Below are 24,030 nucleotides of genomic sequence, written 5' to 3' on the forward strand. Positions count from 1 at the left end.
ACATAGCAGCCCGCCTGGAGTTTGCCAAAAGGCACCTGAAGGACTCTTAGACCATGAGAAAGAAAATTCTCTGGTCTGATGAGACAAAGATTGAACTCTTTGGTGTGAATGCCAGGCGTCACGTTTGGAGGAAACCAGGCACCGCTCATCACCAGGCCAATACCATCCCTACAGTGAAGCATGGTGGTGGCAGCATCATGCTGTGGGGATGTTTTTCAGTGGCAGGAACTGGGAGACTAGTCAGGATAAAGGGAAAGATGACTGCAGCAATGTACAGAGACATCCTGGATGAAAACCTGCTCCAGAGTGCTCTTGACCTCAGAGTGGGGCGACAGCTCATCTTTCAGCAGGACAACGACCCTAAGCACACAGCCAAGATATCAAAGGAGTGGCTTCAGGACAACTCTGTGAATGTCCTTGAGTGGCCCAGCCAGAGCCCAGACTTGAATCCGATTGAACATCTCTGGAGAGATCTTAAAATGGCTGTGCACCGACGCTTCCCATCCAACCTGATGGAGCTTGAGAGGTGCTGCAAAGAGGAATGGGCCAAACTGGCCAAGGATAGGTGTGCCAAGCTTGTGGCATCATATTCAAAAAGACTTGAGGCTGTAATTGCTGCCAAAGGGGCATCGTCAAAGTATTGAGCAAAGGCTGTGAATACTTATGTACATGGGATTTCTCAGTTTTTTATTTTTTATAAATTTGCAAAAACCTCAAGTAAACTTTTTTCACGTTGTCATTATGGGGTGTTGTGTGTAGAATTCTGAGGAAAAAAATGAATTTAATCCATTTTGGAATAAGGCTGTAACATAAAATGTGGAAAAAGTGATGCGCTGTGAATACTTTCCGGATGCACTGTATATATAGTAATATAGAGAGAGATTTTAAGAGTGTCCTGTATTTCTAATTTTCTAATCTGGCAACCCTAGCCATGTGGCATGATTCCCTGAGGGTGACCCGACTTGCAGGATCCTCATTGTTGAAAACCCGAGTGGCTGGACCAGGCCAGGGGGACACCCACGTAACACCTGGCTGCAGCAGACAGAGGGTGGGACTGGACCGTGTGTCTGTCCTTTTGCCAACCAGGCTCCTGAGCTGTTTTGTCATGTGGTGAGTGTGTCAACACGCTGTACCAGTGTCTGCTCCCCAACCTGACCTGACCTGTACAGAGTGAAGAGAAAAGGAGATAGGACTCTTCCTTGAGTCTCACAAACTGAGGTCTGCCTGACAGATAGTCCATTTTCCAGGACACTACATATGCATATCTCTGAGGTTTCCCCTTAACAGGAATAGCTGGATGGTACTAAAGGCACTGATGAAATAAAAGTGCATTATTCGCTGCCAGCTTTATCCACTTGACAATAAGTCTTGTGGTGCAGACAGGTAATTGCTTCTTCCCCTCCAGTCCTTGTCTGATAGGCAAACTGCAGTGTGTTCTCCCACCTGGCATCTTTCACCAAAACAAAAACAATTTGTTCTTCTTAAAAAATCCAAGTACGGCGTATACAGGGTATCCATAAAGTCCATGTGAAATTTAAAATAGTTGTAACTTTGTATGTGATAGAAAGAATTCGTAAAAAGGATTAGAAAGCTTGACGTATCTAGTTTGTTTTTTTGTCTTTAGTAGTTTTATTTTTGCTGTATTTGGAGAACTGAAAATCCACGAGTCTGTTGAACATGAAAGAGATTTCTCCCAAAGTTAATGTGTGGTGTGTTTTGGGAAACAATCGAGTCATAGGGCCATCATTCTTTTGTAAAAGGCGTGTTGTTAATGGTGATAGCTATTTAGAAATGCATGCAAAATGACTTTATTCCTCAACTTGTACAATTAAGACTGATAGAGAATACAGTGTTTCAACAAGATGGTGTTCCTGGTCACTTTGCTTTGCATGTTAGACAGTTTCTACATGAGAAATTTCCCTAACAGAAGGATTGGAAGAGGTGGACCATTTTCTTGGCCTCCACTTTCGCCAGATTTGACTCCATTGGATTTCTTCTGCAGCACAGTGGTTAGCACTGCTGCCTCGCAGTTAGGAGACCTGGGTTTGCTTCCCGGGTCCTCCCTGCGTGGAGTTTGCATGTTGTCTGCGTGGGTTTCCTCCTGGTACTCAGGTTTCCTCCCACAGTCCAAAGACATGCAGGTTAGGCGCATTGGCGATTCTAAATTGGCCCCGGTGTGTGCCCTGCAGTGGGCTGGCGCCCTGCCCAGGGTTTGTTTCCTGCTTTGTGCCCTGTATTGGCTGGGATTGGCTCCAGCAGACCCCGTGACCCTGTAGTTAGGATATAGCGGGTTGGATGATGGATGGATGGATTTCTTCTTATGGGGACATGTGAAAACGAATGTTTATTCAACCAAACCTCGAACTTTTGAAGACTTGCAAGCGAGGATAACTGATGTGATTGCTGGTATTACTGAAAATCAGCTTGAAAATGTTTTCCGAGAACTGCACAATCGTATTGCCCTTTGTATTAGTAATGATGGTGGACATGTTGAAAATTAACAAGAACAATAAAAAAATGTGTTTCTTCTTTCTAATCCTTTTAACGGATTCTTTTTATCACATATACCGACATAGTTACAACTATTTTAAATTGCACACCGACTTTATGGACACCCGGTATTGTGTATTGTAACGACTGAGCTGTGGGTTCCCAGGGACAGTTACTGGGTGTGGCGCTTTCTCAAGTAGCGGCGCGTTATGCAAATGACACATCTGTGCGAACTCTTGGGGGCGGAGACGAGGAGGTCCAGAAAAACAAAAAAAGAGTGGAAGGAGCGCGACAGACAGGATCGAAGGTACTGCAACATTGGGGGTTCTCGATCGGGGGCTGATGACGGAGAGAAGAAGAGCAGCAGGTACTAGTTCGTGCGTTCTTACGAGAAGGAGCAGCACGGAGAGCAAAAGCGAAAGAGCGCTGCGCCAGAACACAGAAGTGGAACACGAGTCGTGTAGAGACGTTCAGCGAGTCCGCGAGCGAAGTTTTTAAGGCGTCACCCACGGCCCGCACAGTGGGAGTGCAATTGAAAAACAATAATAAAAGCTCATCAGTGATTTTTAAACTCCTCGAACGTGCCCTGCTGTTTTTTCCTCCCTTCCTGAGAGTTGTGGATTTTATGTTAAGCTCTTTTGTTGTGCATTTTGCTTAATTAGGGTTGACTTTAATTAAGCGTGCAGGTTCTCATGTGACGCGCCGCGCCCTGATGTAACCCTCATATTAGCGGACGTTTTTTTTTGCGCCGTCATGCTGACAGTCCATCGGTGTACTGTTTCACTTTTGGGAATGCCATCCGACCAGTAATAGTCGCGCGATGCCGCACGCACCATCATTTCCATTCAGAATCACATTGTCCGAAGGGCGTGTGTAGCACAACGTTTAGCATCGCAACAGCAACTGATTCTGTGTATTTGAAGATCAGGAGAGCCTGAGAGAGACGGACAGCGCAATGCATCCACAGGGGCTTCTCTTCAGACAGGTAAGAATATTCTTCAGTCAGTCCCGTCTTTTACAGCAGCTACCTGCTACCTGAGCAGGTGGTCCACCCAGTTAGTGGTTGTGTCAAAAAGAGTCGAGCCATTGGATCTCTCTGCTTGATGACCCCCTACCCTTGCTCATTTGAAGCAGTGGTCTGGGAGCCCACCGTGGCCGCTGCTTTTCGTCCCAACCAACAACCTTCATTTGAATGGACCTCCACCTTAAATAAACAAGTGATTATTTTCCCGTTTCAGGGTTTTGGTGTCAATTCAAAAATTAAAAAAAATATATATTACACATTTATGAGGTAGTTTAGGGTTTCTTATTTTGCTTTTACACATTTTTTTATTATCGTCATTTTATTTAGATTTTACAGGTATTCTGGACATTTGAGCTGTTATTTACTTCTGCCATTGAAGTAGAAGCAACCTTTCATTATTCAATGTAGTTTGCCATAATATTCAATCTACTTGTCCCTGTCAATTAAGGGAACAAACTGCACAGGGAAGAGAATTAACAGGGAGATAACAAAAGACAGTGAAACGTTTATCACTCGTCTGCATGGTGTGAAGACAACAATCTATCTCTCAATGTCAATAAGACAAAAGAGAAAATTGTGAACTTCAAAAAATCACATCCTGCCCACATCCCACTCAGCAACAACGGTTTAGATGTGGAGACTGTTAGGTGTACAGTACCACGTTCCTCGGTGTGCACATAACTGAGGAACTTACGTGGACATATAACACCTCATCACTAATCAAGAAAGCTCAGCAGAGACTACACTTCCTGAGGCGGCTGAAGCGAGCAAGTCTTCCCCCTTCCATCCTCACCATGTTCTACAGAGGCACCATTGAGAGCGTTCTGACCAGCTGCATCACTATCTGGTATGGCAACTGTCACAAGCGCCTGCAAAGGATAGTGAAGACAGCAGAGAACATTATTGGGGTGCCTCTCCCTTCACTACAGGACATATTTTACAAACGCAGTGTCCACAAGGCCTGCAGCATTGTGCAGGACCCCTTACACCCCTCACATGGACTTCTCACACAACTGCCATCCAAGAGAAGATACTGCAGCATCAGAGCCAGATCTGCCAGGCTGCAGGAGGTTTTCCCCCCAAGCTGTTAGACTCCTTAACACCAGGCTGCCCCCTGGGACCTTCCACACGGCCTCAACCACTTCTAAAAACAGAAATTTTATACATGCCAGCCACTTTCCTGCAAAGACGAGTGTGCAGGTAGAGAAGAACTGAAAATCTCCTACTGACCTTTAAGTATTTTAACACTCTTGATATCCTTCTGCTGTGAAATATTCTGACCTGTCATTGTTTACACGTCTTACACAACTATTATCATACACTGATAATTTCTATATTATCTATATTTATTTATTTATTTATTATATTACATATCTTACACATCAATATTGCTGCTACTTCTTTGTCTTTGCACAATGTCTTGTTTGTGTTTTTAATTTTAAATTAAAATTTTAATTCTATTTTTAATTTATTATTTGCACTTCATGTTAATACACTGTGGACCCTGAGCTTTGCAATTTCGTCTATCTGTATACTTGTATATGGTTGAGATGACAATAAAGTTCACTTTGACTTTGATTTAGTAATCCAAGAAATATGTCTTATATTTCTTACAAATTGTATAGTGTAGTCTGAACGTATTCAGACCCCTTCACTTTCTTTAGATTTGATTCTGTTGACACAGGTGCCGTTTTTGGTCATAAGTCTACACCCCATTACCCATAATGACAAAGTGAAGATATGTTTTTCAGGAAGGTTTGCAAATTTATTAAAAATCAAAAACTGAAATCTCTCCGTCGTTTTTGAGTAATCAGACCCTTAACATTGTAGAAGTCCCTATGGCAGCAGTTCCAGCTTCAGGTCTTCTGGGGTAAGTTTCTACAAGCTTTACACACCTGGATTTGAGTTGTTTATTCAATTCTTCCTGGTAGATCCTCCGAGTCTCTATTAAATTGGATAGGAAATGTCTGCAAACTGCCATCTTCAGGTCTCTCCACAGATGGTCTATGGCTGATAGTGTTTTCTGGACCACTCGGGGACAGTGAGAGTCTTGTCCTGAAGCCACTCCAGTGTTGTTATGGCTTTATTCTGTAGGTTACTGTTGTGCTGAAAGATCTGGCCCAGTCTGAGGCTGCATACACTCTGGAGTAGGTTTTCTTCATGGACCTCTCTGTATTTGGTTGAATTCATCCTTTCCTCAATTCTGACCAGTTTCTCATGTCCCTGCCACTGAAAAATGTCCTCCTAGCATGATGGTGCCATTCTTCACCACCATAGGGATGATATTAGGCAGATGATAAGCAGTTCTTCGTCTTCGTCAGATGTTGTGCTTGGACTTCTGCCCAGAGAGTTCACTTTTTGTCTCATCAGACCAGAGAATCTTTTTCTTCATGCTCTCAGGGTCATTTAAGTGCTGTTATCAAATGTAGATGGGGAAGAGACGCAAGGAAAACATGACAAGCCTAAAAATTGGAGAAGACACTGGGAGAAAATTCCAAATTGAGGTCTGCAACGTAAAGCCGACCTCTGGCCAGCCAGCTCCCTTGCAAACACACGGTGGTCTTCCATGTCAGTGTCCGAGTCACATAATCCGCAGATCCATGCCATGGAAAGTTCAAATAAAATGAGATTAAAGAGAGAAGATTTCTGGAAATTTACGAAAAAGAGAGGGAAATGGGCGACATCCAGCTAGAGGCTAGAATTGGCTTTTCAGCAATCATCCCAAAAAGTTACATCTGCTGGATAAAAATGAGGGTGAGTGTAGAGGGGTCCAGAAGAAGTCCCCATATAAGGCAAAACGGGGAATATTAACCAAGAGAATAGGAGACCGGCAGTTAGAGATGGCAGACCAGAAAGCAGAGACTCCCAATACCTGTGAAGAAATGTGCTAGGGACATCTAAGTGACAAAAGTGACATATGGGATTCAATTGCCAAATGAAGAGCAGAGTGGAAAAGAGATGTGTTTGCCACCAATTCAAAGAGCAAAATTCTAGAAGAAGAAGGGAATGGTTGTGTCAAACTGGAGAAGAGCAGAGATCTTTCTAAACTTTTTGCTGAATCTGGAGGTCTCAATTATAAAACATTGCTTGGACTCGAGCGTCAAAATATGCGTATGCCCAAAAAAAAGTCAGATTTGTAAAACCTTGTGTATGCACATTTGTACACACTTAACCTCTTATAAATCATAGTCATCTTGTAAATGTGCGAACGTGAACACGCCTCAGACCCTGCCTGGTTACCACCCTAAGAACAACCATATATGAACTATGCTAATGAACAAGCTGACATATTTTATCGTAATGATGCAGATGTTCATTGGTTGGTAGAGCCGCCTCCCACCCGACACCCCGAGACATTGCCAGCCTAAGCTGTGCACAGCAGCTGATCACATAAGAGGGTGTGGTAGCTTCTGCTGTGTGCTCTGAGGGTCCAGGAAAGCCGTAAGGTGCCAGCATCTGAGGGGTATGAAAAGATAATAGGGTGACGGATAAAGTTTTGGGGTAGCTACCCCTGTAATTGAGAAAAACACAAAAATATCAGCAATTACAGGTCTTTGCAGACTGAGTTCAAAACAGAACTGAATTAATAGGAGCAAGATGGCTTTTAGATAGAGGGGTTGGAGAAAGTGATGTCACAACGCGATTTAAAGTAATTCAAGGAATTGAGGGGACGAACACAGATTTCTGGGAGAGATGTTGTTAAATTCAATATGAAGTCAAGAAGGTAGGTTTCTGGGAATTTTTTCCATAAGCTCCATACCGGTTGAGAGGTAATCACTTAATGATATCATTTTAAACCAGACATTCCAAAACTCAATTTTTCAGAATATACCCACACTTCTGTAGGTGAAAGTGGGCATTGCCCATATTTGCTAGGCTTTCAGTGTCGCACTAAAACTGCATTTAAAACTGAAGCCAGGAAACACATCTTTACATAAAGAGAACAAACTAGCGAGACATGGAGTTGAAGAGCAGAAACCTTAAGGGCCTTTAAGAGGAATCTGGATGAGGTATTGGAACAGCTTAGCTATTGGCTAAAAAAACTAGTTGATGGGCTGAACGTTGTCCTCTCGTTTGTCAAATGTCTTATGATGTTCTTATGTTCACAAGGCCTGTTAAGATTTAACTTGGATTCAGAAAGCTGCTCCTCCACTGGCATTCCAGAGTGAACTCTAAAATAAATGGCAGAAGTGCATCTCCACCGACACTTTTGTTAGCTTTTGTACTTCATCAGGGATCAGCTGACATATCCACAGAGACTCCTTCTAATGAAAAGACTCCCAGAAGAACATCCATATTACATTTTTAAATCACAAACTGAACTCTGGTGAGAGAAATAGCTAATTAAAGACCAGGGATGATTAGGGAGGCAGAATGACTAGGCAATGGAGGGCAATCTAGCCAGGACATCGGGATACACCCAACTCTTAATACAGGATGCCCAGGGATGTTTTATTAATACAGTAGAGTCAGGTGTGACGATGCGGGTTCGCTCCACGCTCCCATCATCATTCCGGGATCCCTGAACCCGACACCGTCTGTAATGTCACCAAGATGAGCTGACAAATGAGGACAATTCTCTAATGAAGCCATGGGATAATTCAAAAAGTGCCAAGGTGCTTTTATTAAAACAAACAGTTGTGTCAAAACAGAAAGTGCAGTGCTACACCGTCCTAATAAATAAATCCAGAAAAACCAAAGGAGTGAGAATAAAAATCAATAAATAAATCAGTTAAAATCTGAGGTTAAAATCAGAAGTTAAAATGCAGTCTCTCTCTCATTACTCTCTCAGCCCACCTCCGTCTCTCATTCTCCTTGGCTCACCCATAACTCGCGTAGCCGGCAAAGACCCAAAAGCAACGAGCTCCTTTCGGCCAACCTCCATCTTGGCTGCCTTAAGGACATCACTGCCAGACCGTCCGTGGTCAGCTCTCCTCCCTTCTTCCTTCGCGCTCCCATAGTCGCTTCTCAGATCCCTTGGGAGGACACCTGCCTTGCTCACCCCACTCACCCGAACATTCAGTGGGGTGGACTAGCCCCAAGAGCGCTACAGCCAAACGCTCCTTCGCAGGGCCCCAGCTTGTGCTGTCTCCTACTTACAGGTGGCCAGATTCTCCTGCTAAGACTGCTCTTTCATGTCCATTAACCTCCTTTATATATATATATATATATATATATATATATATATATATATGGTTGAAATAGTTTACTGTCAAATAAATGCAAAGAGTACACGACACGTGTTTCGCCCATACAATCAGATTGTGACACAGACTACGAATGCCGTGAATGTAATTACCCCCATCTACATGCTGTCAAATAAAAGAACCACACGCCGTGGCGCAACGTTAGGGGCATCGCCTCTGACGCTGACGTCTGAGGTTCGATTCCCGAGAGGGAGTGCAGTGGAGTGTGTACACCTGATGAGCCCAGAATGAGGGCGAAACACGTGTCGTGTACTCTTTGCATTTATTTGACAGTAAACTATTTCAACCATTCTATGATCTGCTCCTCACAAACTGAGGGCACCGTGGCGGATGTTAGCAGATTGCTGGCCAACCACAAGCGTTACCTGGTAGGTAACCACCCATACAATCAGATTGTGACACAGACTACGAATGCCGTGAAAATATATATATATATATATATATATATATATATATATATATATATATATATATATATATATATAATATACACACACACTCTTCCGTGGGTGTAGCGCCTTAATCACGTGCCGCAGGAAGCCAATGAAGCAATTGTGAACGATCACACCTACACGTGCAGATGCGACTCGCTCCAACTATTCCAATTAACTCCCCACAGGTGTGCAATCACGCCCACAGAGAGTGACACGGCTTTATGGATTTAAAACCTGGCCCCTTTTCTTTTGAAGCCACGGACCCAGTATACCACATCGGGGCCTCAATTTTGTATCTCATCTGAAAGATGATGCCATTTTTACAACACTGTCTCCCCATCACTGCTCTGGGCCATTGGATCCACATTCGGATCATCAACACCTCTAGTGGCCTCACTGACCCCTCTAGTGACAGCGATCCAATTGCCAGAGGTTACCTTTCTTCCAAAGTAGCTGTATTCATCTTTGATGTCTTGTTTGATATCTCCGTCTTTCAAAACTATTATTGTTGACAATTCGTCACATGTTGGTTTATTATATACGCGAGCGTGACCTTGAGGAGCTAAAAGCCAATGACTCACTCTCTCTTTGGTGCTGAAAGCTGACAGTCCATTCTCTTTTGGAAGCTGAAAGCCGATGATCAGCTCTCTTGAGCCTGGCCTGGAAGCCACTTGCCATTAGAGCTTTGAAGCTGAACTTCGTGAACGAGCTCTTCCAAGCCAAGCTCTTTGGCAGTGACTGACCCAGACTGAGAAGCAGCCATTGACTTCAAGAAGGGAACTTCAACATCTACACTCCTGTGCTATCAAGTGTAACGCTTTTCCCTATGAAGTTGAGCTGCAGAGGACAGAGAGCTGATGAAGACAGCACCACACCAAATCACACCACAGACAAAGGACCACGTAGCAAAAACCAAAAGTGCAACAACACACAACTCCGCACAGCATCAGACTTCATCTTGAAAGCCGTGGGATCTCGTTAAACAATTATCTGTGAAAGAATTGATTAGAATTCTAAACAGCTGGCCAGGGCTGGGCACACTGGGCAGTTGCCTGGGGGCCTCATGCTAATCTATGTATGTAGTGACTTGCTGTCAATAAATAAATAAATACTATAGTAAACTATAGATATTTGTTTAATATATGTTTAAACACCGATTTTGCTGGAAGTACCAATACAATAAATATATGTTTAATTTTATCTACTGCTTACATTTTTATTCCTGTGAGTGGCTGTGTAGGTAGGGGCCACAGTGCACTGTTTTGCCCAAGGGCCTGTAATGCTGTTAAGATGGCCCTACAGCCGCCCTCTTTTGTGCTATATGTTTGTCTACCTTGTCTGTCTTCCATGTTGATATATGTGCAGTTATCATATTTCTATAATGCTCATGTTAAACAATAAATTGTATTATTCTGTTTCTTAAAATGAATGTGCTTCTGCTGAGAACATGCTCTTCACTGTATGCAATGATATGAAACGATACCATGAACAGGGTTCTAATACCTTGATTTTCTTTCCTAACAAACATTCTTCCAGCCATTTTTATTATGAATTCACATACTGCAATGTGCCATCTCAGGAAGAAGACCCCTTACCGTCAGCGTCAACCATGTTTTAGGTCCTGTCACTTTATGTGACCTTGATTTTAAGTCTAATGGCTAGAATCCCCACCTACAGAGAAAGGTAAGGAAAATAACGTGGGAGTCTTACCAAATGATCTAATCAATTAATGGAACTGCTAAATGCAAAAATGATTCGTAATTAACCGATTCTTCAATTAATCAATGATTCTGCTCAAATTAATACACAGTTCCTCCCAATTGTTTTTTTGACCATGCATACTGTTGCTTTCATATCTTTGTCTTGTTAAATTACTTTTTGGGAGTGTCAAGTGTTGCATAGACAGCACACTAGTCCTTAGCAAGACTCACACACACACACACGGACACTCACACAGGGGCCAATCAAGAATTGATAAACAAATCAGCTTGTTTTTGGAGATGTGGGAGGAAAACTGATACAAAAATGGGGCAAACATGCAAAGACCAGGAATGGAATTCAAGCTCAGGAAGATGGATCTGTGAGGCAGCAGTGCTATCCATTGCATTACCAGACTGCTACAGTATATATACTGCCCCCTGCTTGCTTCGCTCGCCAACCCCCTACACGCTAGTCATATCTGCTGCTTGTGAAGAATCGTGTTTTGCTTTTGGATAAACATGAATATCAATTCTGTCTTAGATATCTCCGTCCTTCAAAACTATTATCACTGACAATTCGTCACATGTTGGTTTATTATATATGCAAGTGTGATCTTTCGGATTCATATAGAAATCCAAGAAAACTTCTTTGTGTTTTTCAGATAAATCTCATGTAAAGTGCGATACTTTAGGACGTATAGATTTGTATCCATTATTGGCTGTAGAATTTCTAATACGATAGTTTAACTCTTTCAATTCTATGTTGCATCACTTCTCCGTGATCATAAATATACACCTGACCAAATTGTGGTTTCTTTGAAATTAAACTTCTCATAGCTGTAATTGTTGCAGGACGACAGATTCTCATAGCGTATGGTCCTGAATCGTGTAAATCTACGTTCTGAGTATTGAATGATACGATTATTGTAGATTTTGATATTTTGCCTGTAGTGTTTGTGGATTCCACTTTCACCAAATAACAAATCTTTTATTTCTTGTGAATACGCCGCATCATTGGGAAGAAACACTACTTTTTTCCTGATGGCAACATGAATTAGACAATCTACAAGTCTCTGACTTAAACTTTAAAGCTAAACAATATCTACATACTTCTGTCATATCACCTATGTCCATATATTCGATCTCTTTTCGCTGTTCCGTTATTTCTCCGAGTAATAATTTCCATTTGTTAGTGCTAATGCGATCTTTACTATCAGTTTTTTGAGACTTTCGAATTTTATTACTTTTATAATCTCTAATCTTCTCTGCATGTGTATCGCCCCAATGCTTTTGAATTCTTTACAACGTTCTATTTGGTCTTCTACTCTTTGTCTTTTATTTCCAGCCCCGGGCATGGTTAAATCTCTTGGCACAAAGTCTTGTCTCATGGGACATGAAATTATCTCTCTGAAAAAGTTTTGTCTTGTCCCAGGATTTTTTTTATATATATATAATTACATTTTTCTGAGAACATTCTGCCCACTGCAGAAGTTATCTAATACTTTGATTTTCTTTCCTAGACAGACATTCTTTAATTCAGTTATATTCTGAACTCACATATCTCAGGACAAAGATCCTTTCCCATCAGCAACAGTCACGCTTTAATAATTCTTATTTTATTCTATGCTGCATAGCTACATTATCAGAAATTTACGTTACTAATTTCTATTCATGCACTTTTTCAAGCTGTGGTAGGCAGCATGATGATCATCTTGGTCTACCCTGCCATTTTATATATATGACCTTAAGAATAGGGAATGTTAATAGATTGATTATCTTAATCACTTTCCTCTTAAAGCATCTACTGTAATATTCATTGACTTAAATATTTCATTTTTTTTTCTAGTTACCTGTAGGTTGTAATACTGTATTCAGATGTTTATCACTCATGAACACTCCGTCAATGTTCTTTTCCTGCTAAGGAGTGCAACACATCACAGTGTGGAGACCCATTTGCACCGTTTAGTTCATTGAATTCACTTTGTTTCTCAGCAGTGGTATTTTTGGATTAAGGCACAAGTAGATCACTGCCCCTTAGCTCCTGCAGATGGCGATATTGTACAGCAATTATATAAGTTGTAGTCTTGTCGCAATAATTTAACACATTTGTTAAGAAATGTTTATGGCAAGCTTATCTTGGTCGTTATACACTTTTTTTTTTCTCAGTTTGTTCATGATATGCCTAATGTAACTTTTTATCTAGAAAATTAATAATTTATTTGTAGTTTGTGATTTTGTGTGTGTTTGGCAGGAATAGTCTTGGACCCTGCAGTATCCATCCAATATCCAATCCGTTATATCTTATCTACAGGGTCACGGGGGTCTGCTGGAGCCAATCCCAGCCAACACAGGGCGCAATGCAGGAAACAAACAAGGGCCCAGCCCACCGCAGGGGTGCGCGTGCACACACACACACACACCAAGCACACACTAGGGACAATTTAGGACCGCCAATGCACCTAACCTGCATGTCTTTGAACTGTGGGAGGAAACCCACGCAGACACGGGGAGAACATGCAAACTCCACACAGGGAGGACCTGGGAAGCGAACCCGGGTCCCTTAACTGCGAGGCAGCAGCGCTACCCACTGCGCCACCGTGCCGCCCCACCCTGCAGTATTCCTAAGCATTTCTTTACAGTTCTGCCTTGGGGCTTTGAAGGTTACAGTCCTTTTAAGCAAGAAATTGTGTTTTTTTTTTTTTTGTGTGTGTGTGTGCATCGCAACTTAAAAGAGGCATGAACTTGTATATCTCATTATAGTCATCATCACTGTCATGAATCACCTTGATTACTTATCTACTATACGATTTTAAAGGCCATGTCACATCACACAATCTGTTCAGTAATTTTCAGTTGCAGACTTCATTCACATTATTCTAGCGTGCCAGAGACAGTTGCGGCACACTCCTCCGGTCGCCTAGTGTGACATGAGCAGCGACTCTGTCCCACAGTCTGAGATTCACCATAACAAAATCAAACCATTTTGTCTGAAGTTCTAGGGGTGGGCTTGTGTGTGTGAGAGCTGACAGGGCCGTTCTTAGGTTTTTTGGGGGGCCCTAGGCATGAAGCGTAGGTAGGGGGCCCTGGAAGGGGGCTCTGCAACCCCCCCCCCCCCCCCGGAGCTGAGGATAAAACTGAATTGTGAAGTTGCAAACCTCAGACGAGAGATTTATGTCCCTGCCACTAGTGTTAAGGCTAGAACGTTCATCTTTGCGAACGACAAAGTTCAACAGAGCTCCTCTTTCAGTCTGTTCAGCGGCTTTTTTCTTATGTTTAGCAGCACCAGCCTGATGAGCTTGCTTCATTTTCAAACAGGGAGGACAAAATCAAGTTGCGTTATTAGCTAAAGATTACTCACTTTTACATACAAAAATACTGATGGTACTGTAGACCATAGACCAGTGTTCTTGATTATATCAGTGCCAGATAGAACTCGTGAACATGTATACACAGACTAATGATAATGCGACTAGTCGATGGAAAAGATAACCTACATGTATAATTATAGCAGAGCAGACGAAAGGATGGAGCAAACCACCCACTGTGGAGTCGCTTTGTGGAATGGTTTTTATCTTCCTAGCTTCTGCTATTTATAGCGTGATCAATTTGTTGCGCAGACGCTTGGAGGCAGGGGAGGTGGATGATCAGTGCCCTCCCACTGGGGCCCCACCGTCCACTCCGCCACCTCGATTCTGCTTATCGTCATCACGGTTTCCTTTTTGCTCGCGCGTAACCATATTGATAATTCCTCCACCAGAGAAAATTTGTACTTCTGAAATATATGGACCTGTAAGTTGTAGGCTATTTGGTTAAAAAAAAAAAAGCAACAGTGGGGGCCCTAGGCAGTCGCCTAGTTTGCCTATGCCTAAGAATGGTCCTGGAGCTGAGAACCAGTAAGTGATCAGCCAGAAGATCAAAGCATATAATGCAACTACGAGGAATAAGAACAGTGTGTTTTGGACCTCGAAACACAAGAGAGGCTCATTTGTCTAATGTCTCATCCGAATCAGAATTGCTGTATTGCCAGAAAACACAGCAGAATTGACCTGTTTTACGTACCACAACAAAATGGGAAAGAAAAGGTGGAGGTTGCGATTGAACTCTCCATACAATACAATACAATACAATACAGTTTATTTTTGTATAGCCCAAAATCACACAGGAAGTGCCGCAATGGGCTTTAACAGGCCCTGCCTCTTGACAGCCCCCCAGCCTTGACTCTCTAAGAAGACAAGGAAAAACTCCCAAAAAAACCTAGTAGGGAAAAATGGAAGAAACCTTGGGAAAGGCAGTTCAGAGAGAGACCCCTTTCCAGGTAGATTGGGCGTGCAGTGGGTGTCAAAAGAAGGGGGTCAATACAATACAATACAGTACACAGAACAATTTCTCAATATAGTAAGAAATAAAAAAATATATATATATATAAATTTTAGAAGTACAGAGCAGAATTTAACAGTAGATGATATATCCCATAATAAGATTTGTATTTGTATAGAGTCCTGGAGACCTCATCCTTCAAGCTGCCTCCCCCACTTGGCCATTCCACAGCTGAAACAGTGCTGGGCCAGCCAATCCGATGAAAGGACCCCTCTCTCCCACGATTCCTGCGATCCTCCATCTGGGATGACTTTTCCTTAGGCAGGCAAAACAACTTGGCAGGTGGGCCGTGGCACCAAGTGCCACATTTGAGTATCGAGAAGAAAAACAGAATAAGTGAGGGTTAGTATCCAATTATAACTGTCATGTTTCTTATGTTTAAGTGCTAATGACTAACAACAGAGATGCAGTCTGTACAGTTAATCAGCAGCTCTAGTCAGGATATGCTAAACTGAAGTAGTGAGTCTTCAGCCGGGATTTAAAAGCTGAGACCGAAGGGGCATCTCTTATAGTAGCAGGCAGACCATTCCACAGTTTAGGGGCCCTTTGAACCGTTGCCCTAGCACTAGCAGAACATTATTGGGCTGTCAGAAAATGGGTTGAATTTGTGATACTTTGGAATCAAGAAACTGAGCTAGAAAATCAGTCCCGAATTTGTGATGCTCTGCAATTTTTAGTTGCCTAATCTGACACCCTCAGACGATGAGATCATCAATTGCAGTCATCATGTTTGACATCCCCTCTAAATGGTAGTCATGTAAGATGTGGCCGGCTTAAGCAGTTTGCTTATTTAACAAAAATGAGTATTTGATGTTGGAATATCTGTTAATATGCTCATCTAGTGGTTGTAGTATATGACAATATGTTGATAGATGTTCATTTTGTGTGATTTTCTTTTTTTTATGGTATTATTCGGCTGTATTATTTAGTATTATTCAGCTATTATTGTATTATTATTGGCGCTGGTAGCCTTATACATTGCATCCAGTGGCGTCTGTCCCTGATGTGAGGTTTCCTGGAGATGTTCTCCTTCTTCAGCTGCCCTCCTACACTGCTGCCTCCTCTTCTGTTTTCCACAGCACTTTCCTTGCAGCTCTAATGATCTGTGCCTCGTTCACAGCCTGCACATTCACACCGCATGCTCCATCTCACTCCAATCACTGTTTGTAACACTGTTTGCACTCGCTTTCCCCATAAACCAAACCAAGCGAAATCCTTTAAAAAATTGGGGATGGGGAGTGTTAAATTCTGTTTTGTTAAGTTTGACTTGACTGTACGGAATGATATTTTGTTCGTTGTACACGTTTGTGATGGCCAAGGTTGGCGCCACACTCCCTTGTCACGTCTGGGAGCCTCTTCAACCCGGAATTGTCGATAGTCACAAACCGAGATGAGTCGGGCGAATGAGGACACACACTTACAGCAAGGGGTGAGTGAAAAATTGCTCAGTGCTTTTATTAAAATTAATTTAAAAAAGAAGCAGTTTTCCAAATAAATAATTTAGTGTATCAACTCTTCTTCAGTTAATACATAAATAATCTAATAAAAACCAGTGAAAATCTGTGGAGGTTAAAAACAATCCATAAATAGATATCCTTTAAAAAGGAGGTTAAAATCCCAAAGCAAGAATCCATTCTAAAATCTCAGTCCTTGGTGCCTCCTTTCTAAAAATGACGTCTCCTCTGTTTACCCCATACGTGATCCTGCAGACAGAGGAGACGTCCTCCTCCTTTTCTCACAGGCTGGGGTCCCCACTGTCACCCGGGCACCAAGCAGGGCGCCATGCCAAGCCTCACACCTCCCACTCTCATTGCCATTCCTCGGCCTTGCAGAAGAGCAGGCATCGGGTCACTGCAGCCTCAGTAAAAATGCTTAGCTCCTCCGAGGGTCTCTCCACCCGGCTGCCGGCCTCCTTCCTTCAGCACCCGGTGGCTGCCACTCTTGCCTTTGTTCTTCCGTCTTTAACTTCTGTATTTTTCTTTTTTTTTCATTTCTGATCTTCTTTCTTTGTATTCTGCTCACTCTTGTCTCACACACACTCCTTTTCTCTGGCCTGATTGGTGTGGGTGTGATATGAGGTGTGAATGAGGCACCTGAGTGACGCTCGCCTTTGCACGTGTAAGTGCAATCAGCCGTGCACCTCAATCAACCCCCAAGTCAGAGCCGTCTTAACAAATGGGCACACTGGGTAGTTGCCCAAGGGCCCTATGCTAATCTATGAGTGGTTGTGTAGGCAGGGGTTCCAGTGCACTGCTTTGCCCCCGGGACTATAATGCTATTAAGATGGTGCTGCCCCAAGTGAAGCGCGCTCGCGCACACCCGCACTTCCCAGGACGTGGTTACTTATTTAAAACCTGCCCACCACCATAGACCACTTACCACAAAGTTCGACTTGATTGTTTGGAATGTTATTTTCTTCAAATAAAATAAAAAAAAATGGCGGCCATGTATCCAAGCCAATGGATTTAAGCAAAGGAGCGGGTTTTGTGAGTTCTGCACTTTAAGTGCTTGATCATCTCTCTCTCTCTCTCTCTCTTTCTGTCTCCCCATCACACTCACTCACTCACTCATGTGCACCCACCAACCCACACACACCTTCTGCACAGCTCCTCGTGATTGCTCCGTCCCTTCATACAGCGTCTTTCTTCATACTATTATTTTCCAGCCAAAAATGTCACTGCATAGCCCTTTTTCAATGAGTTCAGGCTCAGAGTGCTAATGTCCCTTAGTAGGGTTTGGTTTCTCTTATATTTCTTTGATACTTTTTTTTCCTTGCTGGCTACTATTTCTTTTTTGTTAAATAATCCTGTTATTGTTGATAGCTTGGTTTACCTTGACCTCTGTGTTTTGGAGTGTCTCCATCCATTTTGAAATCTGCTTAGTTCCGTTCAGGAAGACAAGGGCTTGCAGCATCTGAGGAACAATGGAAATCCAATCCCTGGGCAGAGCAGCAGACCATCACAGGGCATACCCACACACCCACATCCATTCACACTGAGCCACCAATCAACCTAACGTGGACATCTTTTGGATGAGAGGGTAAAATTAGAGTAACCAGACGACACACTGACTCAGACATAGGAGAACATGCACATTTCATGCAGTCAATGGCTGGGTTATGAGCCCTGCAGCATGTGAAACACAAGTCTCACCATGTCACCCTTGGTATATCTGGTGAAGATTTTACGATTGGCTGATTTCAACAGTCCATGCTTCTTGTCCCACTTTCTTGTAAAGCCCATTGAATGACTGAATAATTGTGTGTCTTCCACAGTTCTTTGAGAAGGAGAGCAGCACCTATACATACCTGCTGGCAGACAAGAAGACCAAGGAGGCAGTTATTATTGACCCTGTGCTGGAAACCGTGGAGAGAGACTCCCGACTCATTCAGCAGCTTCAACTAAAGCTTCTCTATGCAGGTAATTGTGAGCAAAATCCCAAATGTGGCCAGTAGATGATTAGGAAGAGTCACCCTACACCTTAAACTTCAATATTTGTGTTCTTCATGCAGCTCCATACCAGCCATCTTTCCTTTAAGTTTCTGACATACTGTGTGGTCTCTACTTGCCCTTGTTGGCTTCAGGATCTGTGCAGAATGTGCCATGGAGTGGCACCCCATCACCGAATGAGTCAACTGGTTAAATTGTGTAGTGCACCCATCTGTGCATGGAATCTATTTTATCCAGTTTTAGGATTATAAGAAAATGGAATTCAAGGTCTAAATAGGTCCAAGATGGGACTCCATTTGGGGGGAAAAAAGCCAAACATAAAATCAATCTCTAAAATGCAGTTCTGCTTAAAATTGTGAAGAATTTATAGATTCATTAATGCTCGTTTCACCATTATATACCTTTAAACCTGTGGCATTGAAGAAGTAGAGATGTTAGAAGTAGACAACTATTCCTCTGTGTGTGTTCTTCTCGAGGCTCAGAGGTCTCTCTTTGTTTTACAGTCAACACCCACGTGCATGCTGATCATGTGACCGGTTCCGGCCGCTTGAAAGACGTCTTCCCAGGCTGCAAGAGTGTTCTGTCAGATGCCAGCGGTGGAAAGGCAGATCATTATGTAGATGATGGAGAAGAACTGAGATTTGGGAACTTTGTAAGTCCTTTGGTTAATTGAGTGGAAAACATAATTACCAAAGTGCAGTATTAGGTTGAATTAGTCTTGGTTTTGTAGCCATAAATACAACAATATCAAGACAAAATCTAATGAAAGGATAAGTGTCAAACCAGTTATCTCTCATTCCAAAAGATGATGCATTGCAAACATTTTAGTAATAAAATACATTGCATTTTCCATTCCAACAGATGGTGCATAATAAACATTAACACTGCTTTTACAATTTCCATACCAAATGGCATATAACAAAGACATATGCTTTGCATGGTGTTCTGCAAATGTTAACGTTGAGATCTACATTAATTACTTAGATTTCAACCCATCTTAAGACAAGTAGCATGGCTAGCACACAACATCAAACCTCATTATGACTTTACATGCAACAAGAGCAAAACACCAAGTAATGCCCAACAACACATGCAAAGTTTTACCTTCTAATGGGTGAAATCAAACGCCAGGCTTCAACTTAGTAAGACATTTTGAATGAAGGATCCTTATTAAACCCAGCTCAATAAATCAGTGGGTGACAATATGGCTTCTCTTGTCTCCTGTAAGGCTCTAGAAGTCAGGAAAACTCCAGGTCACACAAATGGCTGCATCACCTTGGTTCTGTCTAATGCAATGGCATTCACCGGTGATGCCCTCCTGATCAGAGGCTGTGGACGGACAGACTTCCAGCAAGGTAAGCCCCTTAAGTCAGACTGGATAGAAATGCTCCAAGAAGTGCTGTAGTGCATCACCATGACAAACCTTTACAGTATCTTGATTTTTTTTTTTTTTTGCAACACTCAAGCAGTTTGGACTGACATGACTACCAGTTCTGTTTGCCTCGTTTCTCTAAGATAAATTTGTTTTGGTTTCAACTGCTTTCCTGTCTCTCTTTTAGGCAGTGCAGACACTCTCTACTATTCAGTGCAGAACAAGATTTTCACGCTTCCTGATGACTGCCTGCTTTATCCTGGTCATGACTACACAGGTAAAGTGAGACGCTGTGCACATCTCACCTGGGCTATCTGGTTAAGTGTACGGTGCATTACTCTGTCATCAGGTGTCTTGTCTTGGTAGAGTCCTATGTGACTCTACTTTCCCCTTTTGTACTCTTTATTGTGTAGACTTTATCAGAATGCCTCAAATCCCGTAGACTTAACCACTGCTTATCATGTATTGTACTTTAGCACTTCTCCCCAACTTCCCCTCTACAACTACAGTAAAACCTTGGATTGCAAGTAACTTGGTCTGCGAGTGTTTTGCAAGACGAGCAAAAATTGTTAATAAGTTTTAACTTGATAGACGAGCGAGGTCTTGCAATACGAGTAGTACGTAGTACTTTGTCTGCTGAGTGTCACGTGATCACCTGATCAACTGAGCCGATGGTTCTACTCTCTCTCTCACTGCATGATTGTGGGTAATCGTCTCAGTCGGTGTGCCTCACTCATATAGTCAACACCCGTACGAGCATATACTGTTTAGTATAACATATCTATCTATCTATCTATCTATCTATCTATCTATCTATCTATCTATCTATCTATCTATCTATCTATCTATCTATCTATCTATCTATCTATCTATCTTGTTTACCCTACCTACTATACTAAAATTAATATCTATCTATTGCTCTCTATGTTATCTTGTCAACTAGACTATAATTGATATCTATCTATCTATCTATCTATCTATCTATCTATCTATCTATCTATCTATCTATCTATCTATCTATCTATCTATCTATCTATCTATCTATCTATCTATCTATCTACTGTATCTATCTATCTATCTATCTATATTATCTTGCCAACTACACTATCTATCTATGTTATCATACAGTACATTCTACGTATATGTTATATAGTACCTCTTACATATAGTGTGTTAGAAAAAAATTTATTTAAATGGCAGCATTTTTTTTAATATAGCTCTCTATAGCTTCACTATACTGGTGGTCAACATTTGTAACCTGTCCTGCTACTCTTGTTCAAAAGCAGTCCCTAGACTAATGTTACTCAATTACGTCGACCTCCTTTGTAAGTCACTTTGGATAGTGTCTGGCAACAAATACAGTAATCCCTCCTCTATCGCGGGGGTTGCGTTCCAGAGCCACCTGCGAAATAAGAAAATCCGCGAAGTAGAAACCATATGTTTATATGGTTATTTTTATATTGTCATGCTTGGGTCACAGATTTGCGCAGAAACACAGGAGGTTGTAGAGAGACAGGAACGTTATTCAAACACTGCAAACAAACATTTGTCTCTTTTTCAAAAGTTTAAACTGTGCTCCATGACAAGACAGAGATGATAGTTCTGTCTCACAATTAAAAGAATGCAAACATATCTTCCTCTTCAAAGGAGTGCGCGTCAGGAGCACAGACTGTCAGAAAGAGAGGAAAGCAAACAAATCAATAGGGCTGTTTGCTTTTAAGTATGCGAAGCACCGCGGCACAAAGCTGTTGAAGGCGGCAGCTCACACCCCCTCCGTCAGGAGCAGAGAGAGAGAGAGAGAGACAGAGTTTGTTTTTCAATCAAAAATCAATACGTGCCCTTCGAGCTTTTAAGTATGCGAAGCACCATGCATCATGTCATTTCAGGAAGCAGCTGCACAAAAGATAGCAACGTGAAGATAATCTTTCAGCATTTTTAGACGAGCATCCTTATCGTCTAGGTGTGCGAACAGCCCCCCTGCTCAATCCCCCTACGTCAGGATCAGAGAAAGTCAGCGCAAAAGAGACAGAAAAGTAAGCCGGGTAGCTTCTCAGCCATCTGCCAATAGCGTCCCTTGTATGAAATCAACTGGGCAAACCAACTGAGAAAGCATGTACCAGAAATTAAAAGACCCATTGTCCGCAGAAATCCGCGAACCAGCAAAAAATCCGCGATATATATTTAAATATGCTTACATATAAAATCCGCGATGGAATGAAGCCGCGAAAGGCGAAGCGCGATATAGCAAGAGATTACTGTAAATGTAAATGTAAAATGTAAGACTGCAACATATTGATAATATGAAAAAGTGAAGGAATCTGTCTTTATCTATCTGTCATTTTTGGGTTTTTTTTGGAAAGGCCAAACAGTTACAACAGTGGAAGAAGAAAAGAAGTTGAACTCCCGCTTGACCAAACCTCTGCCTGAATTTGTGGAACTGATGAACAATCTGAACCTGCCCTACCCCAAACAGATTGGTGAGTCCTGAACTTGCATCAAAAGTAAGCTTGGTTACTTGTCCCGCAGTTTTTGTGCTCGCACTCTCTGTTGAACAAGAGACAAAGCCTGTGGTTTCTTATTAGTTATCGTTTGTCATATTTCCTTTAGATAGTTTAATGTCTTCATTTCTTTCAGACCGTGCCCTGCCTGCAAATCTCATCTGTGGCATCCAAGACACTTCAAACAAGTGAATGGATTTTCCAGAGCATCCCATTCTGCTGAAATGACAAAAACGAAATCTATAACCCAGAGCCTCCCCACTCTTCTGGATTTAAAGCTTAGCTCCTACTCATAAGAAGCATTCCGATTAAGGCGGTCAAGTCGTTAAGATGGTGTCGTTAAACTGCTAAATGTCCTAAATGTTTTCATGTTCTTGCAGTCCATTACCTTTATCCTTTCATCTCACAACAAAATGATGTGGTTTGTTTGAGAAGCTTTACTTAATGGGCTGTTGTTCTCTTCAAGTCATTCTGTTCTTAAATAAAAGAGTGCAAAACACTCGGCAGAGGCAGGCAGAATTAATTTTCACAGCACACCTGCTCTGGAGAAAACACCACACGATATGACTTTTATTGTAGAAATTTCAGGGAATGACAGTTTTCAATTTAATTCAACTCATCTTATGTGCACTTTAGATACAAAGATCAGCAATAAAGGGTAACAAACGCTACAAAAATGAAAAGTTGCAAAAAATTCAGTAAATAAAAATGACAATAATTCAATGCGTAACACCTATACAAGCTCTACCAGTATAATATACTAATAGTAAGAAATAACATATATATAGAAAAAAATGGTTATGGCCAGAGGTAACGATCCAAATTTCTTGAAAATAAATCTTCACGACATGTGATATTGTAACCAACTGGAATCTGTCCTACTCAGCATTGTGTCAGAAAGAAGTAAATTGAGAGGTACGTAGAAGCGAAACAGAAGTTTATTTCCTTTTACCTTTCCCGAAACACAAAAAAACAACAGGGTGTCATACAAACTGATTTTTGCCAATGCCTCTACAGCATCCACCATGCATCTGGCCTTTTTTCATAATGTAAATTTACTTCTAGAACTATTTACAATATAAACTGTTCAAAAAATGAAGGGAACACTTAATAATGACAGTCTAACTCCAAGTCAGTGAAACCTCTGGGATATCAATCTGTCCAGTTAGGAAGCAGAAGGAATTCTGAATCAGTTTCACCTGCTTTGGTGCAAATGAAAGTGATGACAGCTGCACTGGAGAAGCAACAGCAAGACAACCCCCAAAAAGGGAATGGTTTTGCAGGTGGTGGCCACAGACAGTTGCTCTTTCCAAATCCTTCCCGACTGATTCTTCTCTAGTTTTGCGTTTTGCTAGTGTCCTTGTCACTACTTGTACTGTACCACGAGGTGATACCTGCAGCTGATTCAGGTTGCACAGGTAGTCCAGCTCCTCCAGGATGGCACATCCATACGTGCTGTCACAAGAAGGTCTCAAGAGC

General features: G+C 42.0%; 1 protein-coding gene across 2 annotated transcripts; it reads left to right on the forward strand.

The window, feature by feature from the left end:
* Positions 1 to 2,830: 2,830 nt before the first annotated feature.
* LOC114661909 (persulfide dioxygenase ETHE1, mitochondrial-like) lies at positions 2,831 to 22,912 on the forward strand. 2 transcript variants are annotated; one of them, XM_028815141.2, is made up of 7 exons: positions 2,831 to 3,475; positions 18,507 to 18,651; positions 19,185 to 19,333; positions 19,910 to 20,036; positions 20,241 to 20,330; positions 22,414 to 22,530; positions 22,688 to 22,912. In XM_028815141.2, the coding sequence occupies exons 1-7, from the start codon at positions 3,446 to 3,448 to the stop codon at positions 22,741 to 22,743; spliced, it is 714 nt and encodes a 237-aa protein (XP_028670974.1). In that variant the 5' UTR covers positions 2,831 to 3,445; the 3' UTR covers positions 22,744 to 22,912. The 2 variants fall into 2 exon arrangements, with proteins under 2 accessions (XP_028670974.1, XP_051790764.1); XM_051934804.1 differs by lacking the exon at positions 2,831 to 3,475 and adding an exon at positions 16,608 to 16,661.
* The last annotated feature ends 1,118 nt before the right edge of the window (positions 22,913 to 24,030 follow it).

Source organism: Erpetoichthys calabaricus, chromosome 12, assembly GCF_900747795.2.
Source record: "Erpetoichthys calabaricus chromosome 12, fErpCal1.3, whole genome shotgun sequence".
Taxonomy (NCBI): Eukaryota; Metazoa; Chordata; class Cladistia; order Polypteriformes; family Polypteridae; genus Erpetoichthys; species Erpetoichthys calabaricus.